The sequence below is a fragment of the Salmo trutta genome, chromosome 18, assembly GCF_901001165.1.
Source record: "Salmo trutta chromosome 18, fSalTru1.1, whole genome shotgun sequence".
Classification (NCBI taxonomy): domain Eukaryota; kingdom Metazoa; phylum Chordata; class Actinopteri; order Salmoniformes; family Salmonidae; genus Salmo; species Salmo trutta.
The window spans coordinates 29523132-29541328 of NC_042974.1; the positions used below are offsets into that span (position 1 = coordinate 29523132).

General features: G+C 40.9%; 1 protein-coding gene across 2 annotated transcripts in view; it reads right to left on the reverse strand.

Annotated features, from left to right (window-relative positions):
- The window catches only part of LOC115153157 (heat shock 70 kDa protein 12A), a 42491-nt gene extending 25734 nt beyond the window's left edge, over positions 1-16757 (reverse strand). The window contains exon 1 of one of the 2 annotated variants that reach the window (XM_029698279.1): positions 16247-16757. In XM_029698279.1, the coding sequence (XP_029554139.1) occupies positions 16247-16337 (91 nt within the window). In that variant the 5' untranslated portion in view covers positions 16338-16757. The remainder of the gene's footprint in view (positions 1-16246) is intronic. The other variant, XM_029698278.1, reaches the window with a different exon arrangement.
- Positions 16758-18197: the final 1440 nt, after the last annotated feature.

Consider the following 18197-nt stretch of genomic DNA (forward strand, 5'->3'; position numbering starts at 1 on the left):
TATTCATCCCACTTGGTGTTTTTACTATTTGTTGCATTACAACCTGTAATTTAAATGGATTTTTATTTGGAGTTCATGTAATGGACATACACAAAATAGTCCAAATTGGTGAAGTGAAATAAAAAATAACTTGTTTAAAAATTAAAAATAAATGTAAACGAAAAAGTGGTAAGTACATATGTATTCACCCCCTTAACTATGAAGCCCCTAAATAAGATCTGGTGCAACCAATTACATTCAGAAGTCACATAATTAGTTAAATAAAGTCCACCTGTGTGCAATCTAAGTGTCACATGATCTGTCACATGATCTCAGTATATATACACCTGTTCTGAAAGGCCCCAGAATCTGCAAAAAGGCATGTGGGAGACTCCCCAAACATATGGAAGAAGGTACTCTGGTCAGATGAGACAAACATTGAGCTTTATGGCCATCAAGGAAAATGCTATGTCTGGCGCAAACCCAACACCTCTCATCACCCAGAGAACAACATCCCCACAGTGAATGTATGCACTCACTACTGTAAGTCGCTCTGGATAAGAGCGTCTGCTAAATGACTAAAAATTTAAAAATGTAAATGTAAATCATGCCGTGGGGATGTTTTTCATCGGCAGGGACTGGGAAACTGGTCAGAATTGAAGGAATGATGGATGGCGCTAAATACAGGGAAATTCTTGAGGGAAACCTGTTTCAGTCTACCACAGATTTGAGACTGGGGCCGAGGTTCACCTTCTAGCAGGACAATGACCCTAAGCATACTGCTAAAGCTACACCCGAGTGGTTTAAGGGGAAACATTTAAATGTCTTGGAATGGCCTAGTCAAAGCCCAGACCTCAATCCAATTGAGAACCTGTGGTATGACTTAAAGATTGCTGTACATCAGCGGAACCCATCAACTTGAAGGAGCTGGAGCAGTTTTGCCTTGAAGAATGGGCAAAGATCCCAGTGGCTAGATGTGCCAAGCTTATAGAGACAGCTGTAATTGCTGCAAAAGGTGACTCTACAAAGTATTGACTTTGGGGGGGTGAATAGTTATGCACGCTCAAGTTCTCTGTTTTTTTGGTCTTATTTCTTGTTTGTTTCACAATAAAAAATATTTTGTATCTTCAAAGTGGTATGCATGTTGTGTAAATCAAATGATACAACCCCCCCAAAAATCTATTTTAATTCCAGGTTGCAAGGCAACAAAATAGAAAAAATGCCAAGGGGGTGAATACTTTCGCAAGCCACTGTAGCTCAATCAAAATAATGAGAATTAGTACATACTGTATGTCTATTAGTATATTGTCACTCACTATTTCTCAACCATTAATATAAATTGTGCAGCTGTGGTCTTAGTTATGATTGATCAGTCATCCTCTGATAATACACTACAAAGAATATTGCCATTCTAATATTTTATTTGAAACTCCGAACTATATAAGAACACTTCATTTAAGAGAAAACGGCTGACGCACCTGCCTTTTAAACAAAACGCCATTTGAAAAGAATTAAAGATTGTATTTGTCCATTTTCCACCACTTTCATTAGATTCACTTAATACTGCAGCACTTATGAAAAGGCCCTTTGACAATGCACAATAACAGTGCTTCCTCTACAGTTTTAAGTGTCTGGGGATGGTCTCTCAATGGGACATCATGTTATCTGTCCGTTTTCCACATGGCACATCCTTTTCTCGCCCTTACAGAGTGGCTGAGTGGTCCGAATCCCCACAATGCACTTTGCTTGGTAATTACTGTATGGAATTATGGACCACCTGTGGATAGACTCCACTTTCTCCACCCCCTCCCCCATGCTCCCATCCTAAAATCATAACCTTGAGTCTTACTTTAAAGTGCAATCTGCATTTCCTACATCCATCCTTTTCATTTAAATGAATGATACACATTGATTGTTGGAGAACATCATTTATAAAGGCAGCATGAGCTTAGATCTTACTGTTGTGCTGCAACCTGGATGTAGACGTAACATAGTAAATGTAAATCTGTCTCCCTCCATTTAGTATGATATGTTACATTTATTCATTTGTGGATGTCCTTCATGTATGATATGTTATGAAATGTTACAAATTGCAATTCGTACAATATGTTACAAATTTGCAATACATATGATACTGTATGCTATGAATTACGATTTGTTGTGGCTAATGTTAGCTAGGTGGCTAGGTGGCGAACACTAGCTAGTCTAGGGGTTAGGGGTTAGGGTTAAGGTTAGGAGTTATGGTTAGGGATAAGGTTAGGGTTAGGATTAGCTAACATGCTAAGTAGTTGCAATAGCTAAAAAGTAGTAAGTAGTTGCAGAGTTGCTAATTAGCTAAAGCTGTCCGTGTTGTGATTCGAACGCGCAACCTTTGGGTTTAAGTAACCATACCGAACGTAACAGGGCCATGCACAGACCTTTTCATCATCACAAATTGTAAGCATGCTATTTACAGTGCATCGGGAAAAGAGGCTGGGCTATCAGCTGATCATTGATGTTGATGATTGCTGTAAATCTTCTTGTTAGCTAGCTTGATTTATTTTACTGATTGTGATTTACCTCTCTATGTCTTTCTGCCTCTTTCTGCTGCACATATCAGCCAACCAGACCGAATATTGATGATGATGTAGGCTAAATCAATTGCTTTCAAGTGTTAATCAAATATTTAAACTAGCTAGCTACACACACTCTACCGTGACCGCATCTCTCAAGCCATGCATGTTTGGATACCGGGCGTGTGCAATTTCTGTACAGGGCAGACTACTGTGAAAAAGGTGCAACCACAAGCTCCGTACACGGCAGATCAACAGGCGCAACAAACGGACCAGGGTGGGGGGGTGGCAAACCTGACGACGACTTGTGGGCAGTGGGTTCCGAACAATAATGACAAAAATTATTGTTTGAAATGCAGATTTCCCCTTTAAAGAGAGCAATAAAAATCAAATCAAGGAGTCTGAGTTTTTGTGTGTGTGTGTGTGTGTGTGTGTGTGTGTGTGTGTGTGTGTGCGTGTGTAGTTTGTTTACCTGGCAGCATAAAATTCTTCATGAGAAATCTTATAAAAATTTGTATTGAGTTCCATACAAGCGGTTGAAAATATCAATGCAGACCTTTTTTCAGACTATTGAGTGCAAGTGGATTTGGGCATCTGGTTGAGAATGTTATATTTATTTATTTTCAATTTCATTGAATAACCCATTAAATCCTTTACACAAGTCAACCAAAAACTAGAAAGCGGTGTCGAAGTCGATGAATCACTGACAATCACATTGTGGAGATGGCAATATAAACGTAAGTCATTTACATAACTGGCAACAGCAAACACATTATTAATTGAATAGTGTGGTGCCTTCACACTTACATAACTGTAATGTTATATAACAATATAATGATTTTCTTCAACATCCCCCACTATTGTTAATGTCGGGCTCTGAAAAAGTGCTTATAATTCATCTGAAATAAGCAAACAATGCTCTTGCTCAACCTATCAACTGCCAACAAAGTTTCCTCAGAATGAGTGCTAAAGAATCAATGTTTCAATGAAGGTAGCTCACTTCAGAGAGATTTGATTGAATAGTGAAGTGGAGAAACCCTAGAATAGCCTACAATCCTGAATTCTAATAGTCAAAATACAATCAAGTCCCAACAGCACGACATCATTTTCTTCTAATCATCAGAGTGAAAAAATAAACATTGAGCCACAACAAAAAGAGCTGCTAGATGAAGCCATAGATAGAGTATCCTGTTTCCACATTCTGACAGGGAGCAGAGCCATTCCTCCTCCATAAGCGACTGACAGGCCTCCAGCCAGATATGTGTGCTGCATCTATAAAGTTGAAAACCTTTTCAGAGAGGCTCTCGATTTTTGTGCCTGGACTTTTTTTCTCCTCTCTGCAGGAGGAGCTTTTACTTCCTGTTCTCGTCACATCCCAGACAACTCTTTGCATTTTTCAGGCCCTCAGTACAGATCTCAGAATCGGCCCCAATCTATGACTGCACAATGGAGGTTTTTCCGATACCACAAATGAGCAGCAAGAACAGGAATGTAAAATTGGTGTCAAAGTTAATTACAAGTTTATAGAAATAAAACAAAGTGGGAAGTAGCAAGCTACTACTGCATTTTCCTGTGTGCAAATGTGGTATTATATAGGCAAAGGCAGAGTTAGGATATGTCAGATACATCGACCACACTAGAGGTTTGCTAACCGACCCGAGCCCTGGCGGGCCCCGACATTATACATCGGGTTTGGGCCGGGTAGGGCCTGTTTTTTAATTCGTAACTAGGGTACGGGCAGGGCTCGGGTATCACACAATTGATCAGTAAAAAAATGTAAGCTGAGCCATTTGCTTGTGCTCTGCAGCACAGTACAGTCATATCTGACTAAGATCATAACACGGTGTCGGAAGTGCTTCAACCTCGTCAAATATAAGACGGGAGAGATTATTTCACCGAAAATAATAATGTTCCTTGTGAGGGATGAAAAAGTAGCTAACAGCTAACTGCTCTCGCATGTCTCTTCGTTGAGCAGAGCAGCCCAAGCGGAGCCGTTACTATGGATACTGTCAGACCCAGAGCCGCCATGAGCAGTGCGCATGCAGAGTGAGCAGTACGTAGGGAGCGAGTGACACATAGAAAGGAGCAGCTAATGGATTTACTAACGGAGGAACTTATTTCTGATTTCAGGTTTCGGGCAAGGCCTGAACGTCGAGGGCATGGGTAGGACTCAGGCTTAAAATTCATGCCTGTGCATTGTCAAACAATACTCATTTGAATCCTTAAGACACAAATGGTTTGGATAGACAGTGAAAAACGGGTTATTTCTACCTCTAGAAGCCTGGGTACATCGACAAGCTCTTCGTCTTTCGAATGACATTAATGATTCTTCTCGTGTGATCATCATAGCCCACTCTCAGTGAGTGCCTGTGTGATGAAGAAAAAAGAAATCAATCCAATCCAAGCTTTTAGCCTCTGGCCCTGTGGCACTCCCCTGAGAAATGATGTCAGAGCTTCCTCTTGTCATCTCTGACCAGATAGCTAGGCTCACACCCTCTTCAATACAGCTTCAAGTGTGAGGGAAATGGCCGCACACGAAAATGTCCTTCACGTCGTCTCTGATTTTCTCATATTTTCATACTATAAGATTGAAGGACCGGTAAATTTCATTGCTGCTCGTACGGGAAGATGAGAGCGAGAAAAAGGCAAAATATGCGTAAACACGATGAGCAAACACATTCCTTGTACTGCTGTTGTTGTTCAGAGACGCATGCAATTACCAAAAAAAGAGGCTAGTCTTTCATTATGGCTAGCACATTTGAAAATGTGATTAAAAAGGAACAGGGTAAGGACTTCTCCATCTTGGATCATCTGCTAGTTTATCAAGAAGCGAGTTCACGATCGGTGCATTACCACGCAATGACAGTGTTGAAACCCATCCTTTTTCCCCAAAATGGATGACCTATATGCAGGCATATACTGTACTTTACCTTCATTAAAGACAGGAGTAGAGGACTCAATATCTCATAGTGCAAGGCCTGATTAACTTCAACATGCTCCTTCTCATGTCTTGCTTAGGTTAGATTTAACCTGTGTGTCTTGTCCAATAGACCTAATCTACTGATCGTTATATTTGGAATCTGCCAAACTGGCCAAGCATGTTAAGCTAATAGAAATAGGTCCTTGGAGCAATAAACTACATTTTTAAAACATTCTTTACGTTTAGCGCAAAAATAAACCCAACATTTTTGTTAAATAACTAACATCAGGCGAGCGAGTGCATGTTAAATACCGTACCACAGTCCACAGCCCATTTAAAGGTTCACTTAAAAATAATAGACAAGTGAGATTCTTGTCTCTTTGCAAGTCTGATTAGATCTATTTGAAATCCGTTGCACCAGTTCCAGAGTAGTTCACAAGGTACTGTAGGCCTCATAGGCACACAGACAGATAACTTCAGCCTTAAATGACAACAATGATATTCTACAAAGGACAAGTGCATGTGTATTGTGCATGTAATCAATTCAAGACATTCTGTACTTTTATGTATTATATAGTACAACTGGCATGTATAGATACTGTAAACATCAGAGAATGTGTAGATCAACCGTTTCTCCAGAAAGTGGACACTGATTGGGACAGCAGACGCAATTTGTGGCATAATCAACAACGCCTACAAAGGCAAAGAAACGCCCCATTACATTCACTGCCACAAACATTCAGTGCCACACAAAAAATCCCTATCAAAAGGCTACATTCATGGGGATGAAGGGAAAATTAGATTGGGTGGCTCTCCTTTTGAGAGAATGTCCTACTTCTTCCCTCATCTGAGGTCCCATTCATGCCATGCGGCAGCACAGCAAGCAGTCAGGGGGAAGCTGAGAGAGAGAGAGAGAGAGGGGGGGGGCCGCCTTCATTCTCCCTCCCTCTTTATCAACTGAATCCAGCTGGCCAAGTGCCCAGACACACAGTGCAGAGAAGCAGCAGCCTGACAACAGCTGTGGCTAACAGAGTTTCTAGCACCCTTCATAGTCCGCACACACACACGCATGCATATACACACACTCAAAACGGTTTCCAGGCCTACTTTTCAGGTGTCCTGCTATGACTACTATAGGCCTGTTTAAAATAAAACGGAGATGAGTGAAATGTATTGTGTAATAGTTACAGATAATCACTACCGTAAGGAAAACGGTGGATGGTCATTTGGCATGATGCTTCAGAGAACATGTCAATATTATTTAGCCTATTTAGTGAAAAATGCAACTTGTTAGAAAAAATATATAGAAAATCACATCATAATTTACACACTAATAAGTATATTTCCACATACAAATGCAATCCCTGTGTGATAAGTCCTGCATATTATGAAACGTTAAAGATTCTCCCTCCTTCTACTGTAGCAGGAAGCACTGAGAAAGGCACTGATATAAAACTGCCTTGGACTCAGAAATCAATCTTTAGATCTGCGTCTACTGCAGCTCAAGGTCAAACGGTATCCCAGCAGTGGAGAATCTGCAGATGAGACAGAAATAAACCTCCGCTCCACTGAGTGAAGCGTAAACAGACTACCATAGAACACAACTAGGTTTAACTTGATCAGCATATCTGCATATCAGCATATCTTGATCAGCACCTGCTATGGAGCTGTAGATACTGTATGCATAGCTCTACCTTTCCCTTACATTATCTGCAGAAAAAATGGTGTAGGCCTATATGTCAAGTAATATAAACTCTATGGCATGAGAGGGGTGAAAAACTAGCTAATATAACTGGTGAGAAATTGAGGGACTTCCAACCATTGCATTGTATTGCATGTTTCCAATGGTCAAGGTGCAACGCAGAAACCACATGGTTTCTCTGAGAAAGTACCCACGAATGCCCTCTCAGGTATCCTCCAAACAGAGCGGAGGAGACGGGGAGGTAGGGACATCTGCTTAACTGTTGTATAGTAAAATAAACATGTCCGGCTAGCGGCTCCCCGCCGGACCTTTTAGAGAAAGAAGTCCTTGTTCTAGATCGGTCTGGAGGTAAATCAGTGTGACACTTTGACAGCAGCACATCAGTTGCCTGAGGAGCCTCAAAGTACACAGCTCAGTGGCTACACATCTTGTGCTTTTGACTGGCCCACTGAGCAGCGGAGCGGCTGGGAAATGGTGGGAACAGTGGCGCGACAATAAACATACACAGATTTGTCAGTTTGTCAAGGCTCTCTCAATGTCAATGTACATTTTCTGACCTGGCCTCCACAATCACCCGACCCAATCCAATTGAGATGGTTTGGGATGAGATGGACAGCAGAGTGAAGGAAAAGCAGCCAACAAGTGCTCAGCATATGTAGGAACTCCTTCAAGACTGTTGGAAAAGCATTCCAGGTAACGCTGGTTGAGAGAATGCCAAGACCGTGTAAAGCAGTCATCTAGACAAAGGGTAGCTACTTTGAAGAATCTCAAATATAAAATATATTTTGATTTATTTAACACTTTTTTGGCGGGACATGTTTCAGAGGACGCATGACTCGACCTTCGCCTCTCCTGAGCCCGTTGGGGAGTTGCAGCGATGAGACAAGACAGTAATTGGATCGCAATTGGATATCCGCCAACAAGAGGGGTGTCAACAGTTTGGGGTTGCATGGTTTGTGAGGTGGGGGGTGTTACTATGCCGACAAATTATAATATCTATCCGGACCCTTGCCACCTAGGAAATTCGTGTGAGCGGACATTATCAAATAGCATTTGAGTACCCCTGCCCTATAGCCTCCCTTGGTTCTCTTTTTAGTCCATTATTCCAATTTCCAATTCATGTAAGCACTTCAAAATTACATGTAAGCCAAGCTTCAACAGCACACATTGGATAGATAACTGAGATCAAACATGAGAATAGTGTAAAAGTCCTTAGTGTGTGTCCTTACTACCACACAAAGAATATGGAACAATGATAAGAGGAATTTGAAAGAAAGGAGTGAGCCTAGTTTCCTACAAGGGCACAGCGTTTAGGTCATACTGAGGAAATTGATAAAACCTCTCCAAAGAACAATGGCCTTGCTTCCTTCCTCTCTCTACGTTGGAAACCCGGATAACAACAAAGCCACGGCGAAATAATAAGACAATGTCTAATAATAAGACAATTCAATTTGCTACACAACAGATAAAAATAGCTGCCCATTGTTTACGTATTGCAGACACGTTAACACTGCACGTTCAAAAGCATCCTCTAACAGCAACATCTGCTTGGCAATGAACCTTGTTATCAGTGCTTTCGTGCTATCATCCATTTCAATGTTAAACTAAACACATGGGTTACACATAGCGATGGTGCTTTGAGTTTAATTGTCTGAGAAGCTTCCCAGTTGTTAATTGGGTCTTTCCACGAAAAGAGTGCCTTTTGCGTCCCTTTGATATATAAGTATTAATTGTGCATCAATATTCAATAAACTGTTATATTAAATGAAGAGCCCAGGAATATAGACCACATCAACAATTCAATAAATCAGATTTTTTTTTATATGAATACAAACTTCCCAAAATTCTGCATTTTGACATGTCCCTCTGTAAACCCTTCTAAGAAGATTTTAACCCACTTAACCCCAACCTTTCTCCAAGTTTTCACCATCACTGTAAAGTCCTAGTTATTTTGTTGCTTTGACAAAGTCATTTCTGAAGAGTATTATTTATTTAATGTGATAAGTGAATCATTTACAGCTGAAGTCGGAAGTTTACATACACCTTAGCCAAATAAATTTCAACTCAGTTTTTCACAATTCCTGACATTTAATCCTAGTAAAGATTCACTGTCTTAGGTCAGTTAGGATCACCACTTTATTTTAAGAATGTGAAATGTCAGAATAATAGTAGAGAGAATGATTTCTTTCAGCTTTTATTTCTTTCATCACATTCCCAGTGGGTCAGAAGTTTACATACACTCAATTAGTATTTGGTAGCATTGCCTTTCTGTTGTTTAACTTGCGTCAAACGTTTCGGGTAGCCTTCCACAAGCTTCCCACAATAAGTTGGGTGAATTTTGGCACATTCTGCCTGACAGAGCTGGTGTAACTGAGTCAGGTTTGTAGGCCTCCTTGCTCGCACACGCCTTTTCAGTTCTGCCCACACATTTTCTACGGGATTAAGGTCAGGGCTTTGTGATGGCCACTCCAATAACTTGACTTTGTTGTCCTTAAGCCATTTTGCCACAACTTTGGAAGTATGCTTGGGGTCATTGTCCATTTGGAAGACCCATTTGTGACCAAGCTTTAATTTCCTGACTGATGTCTTGAGATGTTGCTTCAATATATCCACCTAATTTTCCTTAATCATGATGGAATCAATTTTGTGAAGTGCACCAGTCACTCCTGCAGCAAAGCACCCCCACAACAGGATACTGCCACCCCCGTGTTTCACGGTTGGGATGGTGTTCTTCGGCTTGCGAGCGTCCCCATTTTTCCTCCAAACATAACGATGGTCATTATGGCCAAACAGTTCTATTTTTGTTTCATCAGACCAGAGGACATTTCTCCAAAAAGTACGATCTTTGTCCCCATGTGCAGTTACAAACCGTAGTCTGGCTTTTTATGGCAGTTTTGGAGCAGTGGCTGCTTCCTTGCTGAGCGGCCTTTCAGGTTATGTTGATATAGGACTCGTTTTACTGTGGATATAGATACTTTTGTACGTTCATCTCTAGGAGACACAACGCGTCTCCTTCCTGAGCGGTATGACTGCTGCGTGGTCCCATGGTGTTTATACTTGTGTACTATTGTTTGGACAGATGAACGTGGTACCTTCAGGCGTTTGGAAATTGCTCCCAAGGATGAACCAGACTTGTGGAGGTCTGCAATTTTCTTTCTGAGGTCTTGGCTGATTTCTTTTGATTTTGCCATGATGTTAAGCAAAGAGGCACTGAGTTTGAAAGTAGGCCTTGGAATACATCCACAGGTACACCTCCAATTGACTCAAATGATGTCCATTAGCCTAACAGAAGCTTCTAAAGCCATGACATCATTTGTAATGTAAACTTAGTGTATGTAAACTTCTAACCCACTGGAATTGTGATACAGTGAATTTTAATTGAAATGATCTGTCTGTAAACAATTGTTAGGAAAATTACTTGTGTCATGCACAAAGTAGATGTCCTAACTGACTTGCCAAAACTCTAGCTTGTTAACAAGAAATTTGTGGAGTGGTTTAAAAACGAGTTTTAATGACGCCAACCTAAGTGTACTTAAACTTCCGACTTGAACTGTACATCTGTCCCTCATTTTAAGGTCAAACTAAGTGAACTGAACTCTTACTTGAAAAGAAACATAGTCAAATCATAGTATTAAAGCAGGTGAGCTGGTTCTACTATTTTTGGCCATTTTCTAGTGTTTTGTAGTGAAAAACTGAACGGGTCGAGCATAACAGGTCAACCCGTAAATAGACAAGCTAGATATTTTTTTGGTGGGGTGTAGCTTGCATTCAATTACCATTCCCTGTTGAACACAACAAGCATCCATTCCTCCTATCACAAGATGATTTATGGCTGACTAAGATGAAATCAACCCTGTTATTTTATTTAGCACTTAATAGGCACTTACTATAGTATTTTTTTAATTTAACCTCTTGAGATGGGAAATCATGTTTTTTATGAAGTTGAACATGTGCTCTTTATCACAAAATGTTAAAATTAGGTGAAATCCAATATATATTTTTTTTTTACCAACTTATGCTTCTCAAAAGGCACCGAATTGGTGGAACAACCCTATTAAAGTAATTCCATCAAGTCTAAACTAGTCATCAAACAGCACACCATATATTCAACTTTTGTGAGTTTTTAAGTTGTCCTGAATTGTTGCTGCTTTTTGCGTTTGAACTGAGGTAGTTAAGAGCAACAGATTCATTCAGTAAAGGTTCTTACGTAAATCTGTCAAAGGGAACACAGGTCCCAAACACTTTGAAAGGTGGATGTACAGAAGACATTGCAATGGGATGTAAACATTGCTGTTGTATGAGGAAGAGCTTGTGTCTCACAGCATCAGGATGGGAGTGAGAGATGTGAAGAAACAGTAACACATTCAGTGTTTACATTCTTGGAATTCCACTGAAACATATGCAACCAATTAGGCTTCATTGGACATCAAACAGGCTTGCGCTTCAGTAGGCTTTTGGTTTCTAACATTGAACTGGAGAGAGTACAAAGAGTACAGTGGTGAGAGTACAGAGAGTACAGCTTTCTGTGGAGTGCACTGATGGAGGAGAGAGAGACACATACAGATGGAGATTACAGTATTTTCATGAAGGGCCTCTTGGGTAATCGCAAAGATGTCAGACTGCTGATGTCTAACAGCTGTTTTGGTCTTATTTTCACATCTACAATCCAATGGCATGTGAAAAGCGCCTCCCTCCCCCTGCGCCGCCTACTCCAAAACATAATGGGTGCCTCCTCTTGAGGGTAAACAAAGCCAATATCTTAGTCATGACATAATGCCGAGCATGGGACTTCTTGTCCCTTCCCAGTTTATTTGCCTTCCAATTGTAATTATTTTCAACCTCCATAATATGTAGCAACCATGTTATTACTGTAGTAATAACAGCATTATTGGTATAAAACCAACTAATGTGAACTGTTACCCACACAGAATACCTATAAGAAAAATGTGATCCTGTAATGTGATTAATGTCACCCATTATCACCTAGTCACAACATGAAAGATATCTTTGATTGAGAGAACACACCTGTGTCGTGGTGGGCCCTCTGGTGTGTGTCTCGTCTTGGAGTAGCGATTGGATCAGTTTGACCTTAGGGCCTCTGTGGCGCTGACAGACAACTTCCTGTCTGGCCCTGGCCTATCAGATTCAGCCCCCCTCCCACTCTTGTCTCAGGGACTCCAAGTCATTGGATTGACCTCAGACAGAGACGCTAATGCCTGAGACCTTAAACCACCTCTGACTGCATCCTAACCCCCTCCCCTGAACCCCTTGCCCCGTAACCAACCCCCAAAGCCCCCGTGTATTTTACAAATGGATGCCAACAATGGCTTCAAGTGAAAAAGGGCAATCGTATACTAGAGCTCAAAGGTCTCGTACAGAGGCTGTACATGTTTAAAATGATAACAGCTTAATCACTGCCGTAGCATGCAGCTGCACTTGAGTTGTAACACTACTTGTGTTGTTCTGTATGAATGCCTCACCTACTCCCGCAAGAAGACAATAATGTGTTGGTTGCTATGGGAACTTAAAACGTTGTGTGTCACTAAATCAAATCAAATGTTATTTGTCACATGCTTCGTAAACAATAGGTGTAGACTAACAGTGAAATGCTTACTTACGGGTCCTTTTCCAACAACGCAGAGTTAAAGATACAAATAAAATAGAACTAGTGACATGAGGTATAAATACACAGTGAACATTGAATAAAAATAATGAGTAAAAATAACATGGTTATATACAGGGAGTACCAGTACCGAGTCGATGTGCAGGGGTACGAGGTCATAGGAAATGATGGCTGAGACATTATGTACAAAAAAAGTTAAGATCAGTGTAAAAAAATAAAAAAATAAACACAAGACAGCTACTATCCACTGCAGCGCCATCTTTCGTTTATAGAATTTGTGAGTGCAATGACGACAGCACACCCGTGGATCAATTTGTTTTTGACTGCTCATGATGTGCTGAGCCACATTGAGGTATTATATTGTATAGTCCTTTTCGATGCTTGTTGCTGTTCACCAGCTGATTTATGACCTGAATGACCTTGTAGCGATTCATACAATGCCATCTTATGGTAAAAGGTCTCCTTAACTCAATGCATTTCAACGTCTTCTCTGAAATGTCGTCTGACCTGACCTCATCACATTTACACTCTTTTGTTAATTGATACTCAAGACTGGTTCCTTGAATGCATGGAATGTGCAACGCTGACTCTAGTCTTGAAAAATACTCTACAACGGTTCTCTCCTCTCAGTGAAATTGATGAGGAGGCATCACACATTGGTTGGCCGGAGCCACATGTGGGAGTGTCCGTAAGTACTTGGATACTCTGTAGAGCAGCTGGACAGAGCACACAGAAAATAGCCCAGTGATGAGGTCCACTTTGTGCAGCTCAGCAGACCAGAGGAAAACTGGGCTTACGACTGGGCTTAAAGTTAGCGATCACAGTGAAGCTGATTGAATTCCTAGATCATAGTACAAGTCAATCTGGAGAATCCACCCACAGAAAAGCACTGGGGCTGATTGAAACGCTTTCAGATGTTTAGAGCATTGATTAGACAAGAATGTATGACTGACTGTTTAATGAACTAGTTTGTTATAGATGACTTTTGTATTTGTCACCTTTTAGGGTAACGCCTCGTTGCATCAAGCTGTCACCAATGCTATCTACAAAGGCAACACAAGATGAATCTGTGCATTTTGGAATCTGTGATCACATTAATATCACATTCCAACCAAATAAATGTCTGAGTATGACTCCCCCACCCCTCTCTGAGCTCTCCCTTTCTCTCTCTACCTTAAATGTGTTGAACATGTGTGGCTCTCCCTAAGGGAACACAAAGCTCTCTGTTAGTGTGGTCACTGGGTGTTCTCACTTGGCTAAAGCCAGTCCAAAAGAGTTTGGGATTTTGCTCTTTTAAAAGAAATTACTTGAGCAAAAGCGGACAACAGAAAATGTGCTTAGCAAGTTATGATGGTGACATCGGCAATTAGAAGTAATGATCATTTGAAACAGATCATTGCGGTTTGGGTTGTGTCTACAAGCAGTATCAGAGGGTTTAGATGCTATTTGTCATCTCTGGGATTTGTATCAGCACACTAATAGGTACTTGAGCACAGCTCTCATGATGAGAAATTGTCCTTGTAGCTCAGGTAATCAGCTGAGTGCAATATCAATTTATGTCCATTTGTCACATTCACACGTTTTACTGCACACAATTACAGTGCCTAATATTAGCCAAACACTGCAAATCAATAATCTGAAAAGGTTCAACATTACTATACGAACATGTGCTGCTCCACTGACTGTGACCACACCCTGAATAGTATGGGGACTCCATTGTCCCGTTCTGCTTGCCTGACGACTCAAATTCAACTATTCCGCTGCTCTATATTCGCTACATACCTCAGTCTGAGACTGCCATCGTTGAAGTAATTTGTGGTGGCGTCAGAATGAGGGGTGTTGTACAAAACAAAGTCATCAGTGATGGGATCATCTATAACTAATCAGAGTATCAAAGCCAATGACAAATTTAAAAAATGACGATTTACCTACGTATGTTCTGGCTCTGGCCAAACCAATCGGTTTCTGGGACCAATCAGAATAGTTAGAATGTGTTTGCATTCTAGAAATCGTCGGGGAGATTCTCAGATCCAGAATCCTTGTGGAGTTCAAACTAATGTCCGTGGGCGTGGCGTAGCATTTGGCCGGAGCACGGAGTTTGGGTAACATGGCAATCGTTCTGCTGCAAAGCTCAAATATACATATTGATCGATTCCACCGTGACTGTGCTGGCAACCTCTATATCAGTGATGCTGAGGTAGCTGTCCCTAGAATTGGCAGCATTGCCCAAATAGTGTCGTGCTTGTAAAATGCATGGTCTGCTTAAAACTTTTGAAGCACCCTGTCACAACCCAGTAAATGATTCCCAATCAAATACTGGCATGTTTGTTGATATATTGTCTGGATCAACAATGAACACCATAAAATAATACATAGTAAATTCATAACACCGTGGGGAAAAAAACTCTCTCTAAAAGGTTTAACAGAGCAGATGAAATGTAACCATACTCTAAAGTCATATATCATCAATGATACTATTTAGGCCTTTTTTAGCATTTTTGGGAAGTCATCAAAAAAGGGGAAGGGTCTGAAATACTTTACGAATGCACTGTAGGGCCTACTGTACAGTACACGATTCATCTACACCCCCATATTACATCATAGGAGAGGTGTCACATGATTTACTGTCCTGCTGTGGAGCAGATATGACACCTCTGTGAAGCTTGTGGGTGATGGAAATAAAAGTAAATATGCCTATTCCTAAACAACGTTGTTATTGTGTTGGACATGAAAACCTTGAAGAAAACGTCAAATAAGTAAAACAACATGAAAATAAGAGCACTGGTTGAGATGTAATAATATAATTTGTCCCATAATAGAGGAATCGCTGTTTTTAATCAATTCAGATTATATAGCGATTATATTCCAATTTCTAATCCGACGTTTTAACCACATTGCTGCGATACCTGGGATGGTAGTAGGGCAAGCATACTTTTGCTGCATTGAGTCAAGCCTCCCGTGGGACTGACCATGTGACCATACTCTGCACTGTTATGGAGGACCAAACTCTACTGCGCGACCATACCTTTTCTGCCCAAGGAAAGGGGGCGTCTAAACGCGACCGCTGGCGATTTTCTGGGGCTGTAGGGGAAATATTCTTCAGAGTAAAATAATGATTCTAATAATGAAATGTGTTTCTGTCCAGGTGGATTATCATATTTCCTCCATGTTGCGGCAGGGCTATTTTGAAGCTGCATGGCCACGACTGTAGCCGATACGCTTTACAATAATAGCTTCATTACAAACCATGGTATAGCTAAATACATTTAAAAGGAGCGAATATTACCTGGACGACTATAACCAAAATCAAACGTGAAAACGGAAAAGGAGTCTCCTGACGAGATCTCAAAGGCTCTAATGCGCACCGCCACGGATATAATGAGCGCACCTACTGTGTAGATTTGAGACTGAAATAATAGGTAGAGAGAGGGCCCTTTGAAGGAGAGCCTCAATAATCAAAAGCGGTTTACCTGCTATTATCTTGTCTGTTGCCGATTCTTTCTCAGTCATCATGTCCCGCTGTTTTATCTTTCCTTGAGTCTCCCCTAAACAGTTACACATTCAGTTTGTCCTTGTTTACTTGCCAGCCTGAAGCATTAGATTTAACTGGAAAATAGGATTTGCTATGGATGGCGCGCTAAAAAGAACATTTAAAGGATGCACAGCGGGGTTGACCCATTCAACTAAAAGCTTGTAGTCGAGTTTGGCCGATCGACACCTCCAAAGCAAGGAAGTCTGGTTGTACCTCAGGCTGCTACTTTCCGATTGTTAGGTAGCCCTCTGTCCCGCCCCTCCCGTCAGCTCGCACGGCTGTTCTGGCAAGGAATGTCTCCAAATCCAGACCTAAATGTCTACAGTAAGGGCTTCTAGGATGCAGCACTACGTTTACATCATCAGGGTCTTAGCTTTCCTGCACTGGCACATTTTCGTTAGTCATCTCCTATGCAAATAAGAACCCCCCCCGCACTACAAAAAAAAATCTGTACAATGGTTTTCAGGTTACCTGTCATGTTTTGCATTTTGACTATTAGGCCTACATCAATACACTTGTACTGCAATATTGCATAACAATTTTAGGAATGGTAAAATGCACTATGCTTCTGGGTTTGTTGTACATTCACGATGACACTTGATGATGAACACTGAGTTCAATACATGATTAGACAGTCAAGGCTGGGCTCTCTAGCAATCAGGTATATGTTTAAAAAAAACATATTGTAACGTTTTTTTTTGTTGCTATCTGAGCCACATTACAATTCCCATCAAGTTGGTTAACCCTATTGGTGCAAAGCATAGGGTGTTTGCCTTTCATGCTAGTGAGCCTGCAGGAAGTTGAGGTGCTTAAAATAGTAAAAATATATGTATTAATACAAATATATAATTTTTTGAAGAAAGTTTCACAAAAGTAGTGCACGCGGCCTTTAATAGTCTTGTATTAGAGGACTGATATAGCCCACAGAGAAACCAAACTAAACATACTCAATTTACTAAATATAGAAAACAACATGTATTCAATGTCTTAGCAGATGAAAATAACCCCAACACAACTTTATCTATCTCACAATGAAAACAGTATGCCAAGTGCCACAATATTAACAGCCTCAAAATCATCAGCATGCTAATGAAGAAAAGAGCAAAGACGTAAAGGAAAGGTTCACCCATTTTCAATGTTCTATTGTTTTTGTGCATCTCTGAGTGATGTTCTATCGATTCCCTGGGTCATTTCATGTTTTCATGTGTATCTGAGTTATTGTCATTCAAGCAGGCAGAAATCCTGCCGGTATGACGTAGCACTGTGATAGAATCGCTCTCACTACACTGGAAGTGAATAGGAGTTTGATTTTTAGATTGCGAAAACGTCAATCATACATGTCAGATTTCAATACTGGCCGATGTACTAACTCGGGAGAATGTCTTCTCTCGAATCAGCCATTGATAATATTTTTGTAATATAAAGGAGGGTCTACCACTTTTTCCTATTTGTCTGCCTCTTTAGTCCAGGGTGCATTGCATGGTGCCATTGCCAGAGATATTATAGAAAGGAGATAGGACTCGAATGAATGAACGTATAATGCCCCACCCAGCCAACTGTCGACCAATCGCGTTCACATTGTCATGAGGCTTCACGCGGTTGCTAAGCTAATAGTCACGCAATACCTGTCACGTCCTGACCAGCAGATGGAGCTATTGTTTTAGTTTTGGGGTCAGGACGTGGCAGTTTTGTGTATGGGGAATGTTTGTATTGTTGATTGGGACTTCCAATTGAAGGCAGGTGTGTTAAGTTGCCTTTGATTGGAAGTCCTATATAGGTGTGTGTGTTTTTCTTTGGGGTTGTGGGTGGTTGTTTTTGCACTGCGTTTATAGCCTGCAGAACTGTTGCTGTTGTCACCTTTCTTTGGGGTTGTGGGTGGTTGTTTTTGC